At 39.7% G+C, this 4,554-nt stretch overlaps 1 protein-coding gene across 4 annotated transcripts in view; it reads right to left on the bottom strand.

Annotated features, from left to right (window-relative positions):
- Positions 1–274: 274 nt before the first annotated feature.
- The window catches only part of Lpxn (leupaxin), a 33,216-nt gene continuing 28,936 nt past the window's right edge, over positions 275–4,554 (bottom strand). For all 4 annotated transcript variants that reach the window (XM_031389811.1, XM_031389812.1, XM_031389810.1 and 1 more), the window contains 2 exons: positions 1,353–1,501; positions 275–1,015 (listed from right to left, as the gene is read on the bottom strand). In XM_031389811.1, the coding sequence (XP_031245671.1) occupies positions 746–1,015; positions 1,353–1,501 (419 nt within the window). In that variant the 3' untranslated portion in view covers positions 275–745. The remainder of the gene's footprint in view (positions 1,016–1,352; positions 1,502–4,554) is intronic.

Below are 4,554 nucleotides of genomic sequence, written 5' to 3'. Positions count from 1 at the left end.
TGAAAACAAATTCTAAAAACTTTGCTAGCATCTGATGATGCGAAGATTTACCTCTAAAAAATAAAATGGCTAGAGGCTTAGACTAATGAGAAGAGTTATAAACAATGGGTCTTTTTTGTTAGTGTCTTCTGATTTGGTGGGGGCAGAGGAGGGGAGGCAGTATCTGCTACATGCAAGGAAAAAAGAGGAGGAGTCCACTGTAACTGCAAATAGTGCCTGCTGTTCTCTAACGTGGGAGCAGAACATTCATCTACCAAAGGAACATGACAGTGAGTCACCAAAACCACAAGATGCTTTATTCATCACATGTGTCAGTTAAAATACACTTCCGTTTAAAAAGCAAAATGCAGAGACACTAAGAGACTAAGGGTTTAAGAGTAGTGTCATGACCCTGATAGCAGAGAGAGTAAAACCCTGTGGTCCACATCTGAAGATCTGAATGGGGCATCAGTAGAGGTAAAAAGTGAGAAAGAGAAAACCACAAGTTGAAGGAACTGTGCACATAAGAAATACACCTTCAGAGGGTCATAATAGCATAAACTAAATCTAAATGCAAATATATAATTTGAGAAGCATCTTCAAAATTAAGGTTATAAGCCTAATGACATCTACAAAGGCCCTTATTTGTTCATTGTTTATACTCTATTAGCCCACTGAACAGAAGGCTGGGGGCACAACATGTACTCTTTCCTATCTTGGCCTCAGTTTTATAGGCAACATGAAGCAGATGTGGGTCAAAGGGGAACTACTGTGAAAAGAGCTTAATGAAGCATTTTTCACAGTAGGTCTTGTTGTTCTGCTCCTTGAAGATGCCTTTTGGCAGCTGTGTCAGGCAGAAAGCACACACGAAGTGCTCAGGATGAAACTTATGCCCCATAGCACTGATGCAGCGGCCAGTGATGGGCTGCCCACAGTCATGGCAGAGGGTCCCTCGGCGGTGATGGTAATGGAGTTCACAGAATGGACGGCCATCCAGTTCAAAGAAGGAGCCAGAAGAAAAACTACTGAAGCAGTCCTGAGGGTGGAATGAACACAGATGAAGGAAACGCATGTCAAGTGATAATGCCACCAAATAAAATGTTCGTCTTCAAAATTCCTGCCAGTTACCTACCAGTTGTAGGATTTTGCTCAGGTCCTTGACAAACAAAGGCTAGATTACACATCTCTTCAAAAAGACCTGCAAAGGCCCACAATTGGTTCTGTATGCTATTTTTCCTTTAAAAAATTACTACCAAGGAAATACGGACTCCTCTCCTTAGACTAGAAACCATCTCACTAAGTAGAAGCTAGTCCTCTCAGGAATGAAAACTCTTCAATTTTCCCTAAAACTGAAAGTAATTGAGAATACAAACCCCACACACAAAGCACTCTGGGTGCCAGACAGTATTCATGGCTGAAAGGTAGTTTTCCAACACTGGGCGGTTGCAGCCACCACACTTGGGTGAGAACATAGCTAAGAAATCCTTTCGGCAGTATGGCTTCTTGTCCTTCTCATGAAAGCCTGAAAAGATAAAATTAAAGCTGTAGTCTAAGTTCTGTAAAGCTACAATAGAAGCAAATATAAGGTCACTGTTATAATGTCTCACAACTTCAGTGTCCCCATATTCACAAAGATAATTCAGGTGTCTTTCAGCATTGATTCTGGGTTGCAGTCTCAATATCAGGGCTATGTCTCCTTAATCCCGTGATACAAAGTGTTCCCTTGGCCTGAAGTTCTGTTCCTGACATTGATACAACTGTGACTCAACTCAAATGGTCATCTTCTCAGAGGCATTGACCCTGTCCTTTGTCAATTCGTCTGTTTTCATTGACTTTATAGCACTTACTTTAGCTTAAGTCATTATGGTCTGCTTTCTCTCACTCAACTACCATTATCCCTCCCCATATTAAAAGTAAAATATTACTAAAGAGTAATTATCCTTGATAAGTTATTCATAACCAATTAGTCAATGGAGGAGATAAAATTCACATAGCCTGATTTACATGCATCCTACATGTGACCTCTGTGGGAACTGATAGGTCAACTAAGTGTGAATATCCTAACCAAAACTGTGTAGCATGAGAACACACTCTATACCTTGACAGCTTAGTGGGATGCAACAAGGTGTGTTTAGTGAATTGCTTAAGCTGCCTACTCACTAAACATTCTAGAAATGTCCTGTGATCATAGTAGCCAGATCATAGAACTGCAATAGGATGTTAGGGTATGATCTGAATCACATAGCTGCTGGGTTTTCTCTTAGTTCTTGTCACTGCTGGATGCAGCTTGCTTCACTCAATTAAGCTTTCTTTTAAAAATAGGTGAGTTGCAAAAATTATGAGGCCTATGGACCTAAGACTCCAAACAAGTTACTTCATACCTATCCTGTGTTACTCCTCGAACCCTGCACACTTAGGGCAATTTTCTTTTATCTCTCTTTTTTCTGACCCATTCAAATGATTTTTAGAGTCTGTTTAAGGGAAATTGAATGTCAAACCCCTGGCTACTTAAGAAAAGAAAAGTCATCTTCCTTGCTTTTGTGTAACACAGTGTTCTTTTTTTTTAACTTTCAGCATGCTTCACTCACCTAAAAACTTATTAAAATGCAGACTGCTAGATCCTCCCTGTCCCCCAATCCCAAGCCCAGTTTTTTATTCAGTGTTTCTGGGATGGTACTGAAGATTTTGCATTTTTAAAATGCCCCCAAGTGATGTAAATTGGTATTTCTTAAGAAAGCTACAAGATATCGTATCTAACCTAGGTATGACCTCCATTTAGAAATCTTCAGGGCAGTTGGTCTCCAGAGTGAGACAATAGGGGAGTAAGAGCCTCCATTTCAACTTGGGTAAGTCTCAGGAGGAGAATCAAAGCAACCCACCAAACTTGCTATAATGTTCCCACACTTAGTAACTCAATAAATTGGGAAAGTTTCAGCATCACTGTCCCTAAGGCTCTTTCTGGGTCCAATTACCTCAAAAGAATGAATGAGAGACACTGACAATTAAAAGTACCACAGAGAGAGGAGGGTGTTTTCACTCTAGTGTGACTCTTAGCCAAGGGGGAAATTAGAAAGCACCTGCATGGCCTGGATAATGAACAATTAACAAGAAAGATGTAGGCACTAAGGACATAGTCCCCTAAGAAGGATGCTAAGGACCAATGCTTTTAGAAACTTGAGCCATAAAGAGGGATTCTCTGAACTGAGGAAAAATGTGGATAAATTTAATTTCCCAGGAGGTTCCATAGTTAAACTGTTATTATTGGTGCTCTGTATGTGACTGTGTAGCTTGGAATAAAAGTCAGAATGCTATCTAATTAATGGACTGATCATATGGCAGGAGACCCATTTACAAGAAAGGCAGGAAAAAGAATAGAACTATAACCCAAAAAGGAGCTTCTAACTAGAAAATAGTCCCTTTGCCCAGTGCCTTCATTAATAGATATTATCAGTATAATTCCATGCCTAATCTACTTTGTCAAGTTATGAGGAGCCCATCTCAAGAACAATTAAACTAGATATGCTCTGCAGTCATCCCAAAGGTTGGGCACTTTTCTTTTGTATGTAACTCTAGCTGTGCTTCAAATGTGTGTTTACTTGTTTCCAGGCAATTTCTACATCATCAATACCAATGGACAGTGCTGTCCACCCTCTCCTTAAGGGTCATCAATGAGAAACTAAAGTACAAATCCAACATAGGGAATTTCTGAGTTTATTGGGCTTATACAGTGTGGTTAACCCTGGAACAGCCACACCACCAGTAAGTCTCGCTGAACATCAATAACAACTTCTCTATAGCTGCAGAGATGGAATTCCCTCTTCTACTAACCTTACACGCACTGTATGTTCTAGCACCTCCTGAGACCATGAGACCATGTACCCCTAGATCAGAATCACTTTCAGCTGGCCAGAACTGACCCTCCTTAGCCCCTCCTCCTATGAAGGAATATCAACAATCAACAAGCTCAATTAGTGTCTCAAGCAAGTTAGCCATCCCTGCTGAGATGAAGCTGATGGCTGTTACGGTAGAGGAAAGCACTCTGTAACAGGCACAACAGACAGCATTCATTTCATGGCTACTTATTAATTAATTCTATTTTATTCTCATATTTCTATTTCCACTTATACATGCAAATATGACACGTAATAGTATGATTTAGACTATCCCAGTAAAAATGTCACTTAACTAAAGTGGAATATAGAAGTGAAAGACATACTGATTTATTAAGTGCACTGAACAAGCTTCAGTGAACAGGCAAATCACTATAAAGAACTTTGCTAATACATTATGTCAGTACTACTGTATCAGGCTCTATTGTCTGGTAAAGTATAACAAGTTGGTCCTGAGAAAGTAACATGTTCTAATAACAGGAGAAGAATTGAATGTTAGTCAAAGAGCAGTTAAAATCTGTTAGCAGAAGTGTGATGTGGAGCTTGCAGAAATGAGAAATCAAATCAAACCCCATCTCTTCAACTTTCTAATTAGACTTTATGGCAGATGTCTCAGCCAATAAAGTGCTTGCCTTATAAACACAAGACAAGGAACTCAGATACCCAGAACCAACAAAAAAAGAAA

This window comes from Mastomys coucha, unplaced genomic scaffold, assembly GCF_008632895.1.
Source record: "Mastomys coucha isolate ucsf_1 unplaced genomic scaffold, UCSF_Mcou_1 pScaffold21, whole genome shotgun sequence".
NCBI lineage: Eukaryota > Metazoa > Chordata > Mammalia > Rodentia > Muridae > Mastomys > Mastomys coucha.
The sequence above is the reverse complement of the archived record's forward strand: the minus strand, read 5'-3'. Positions and strand labels throughout refer to the sequence as shown.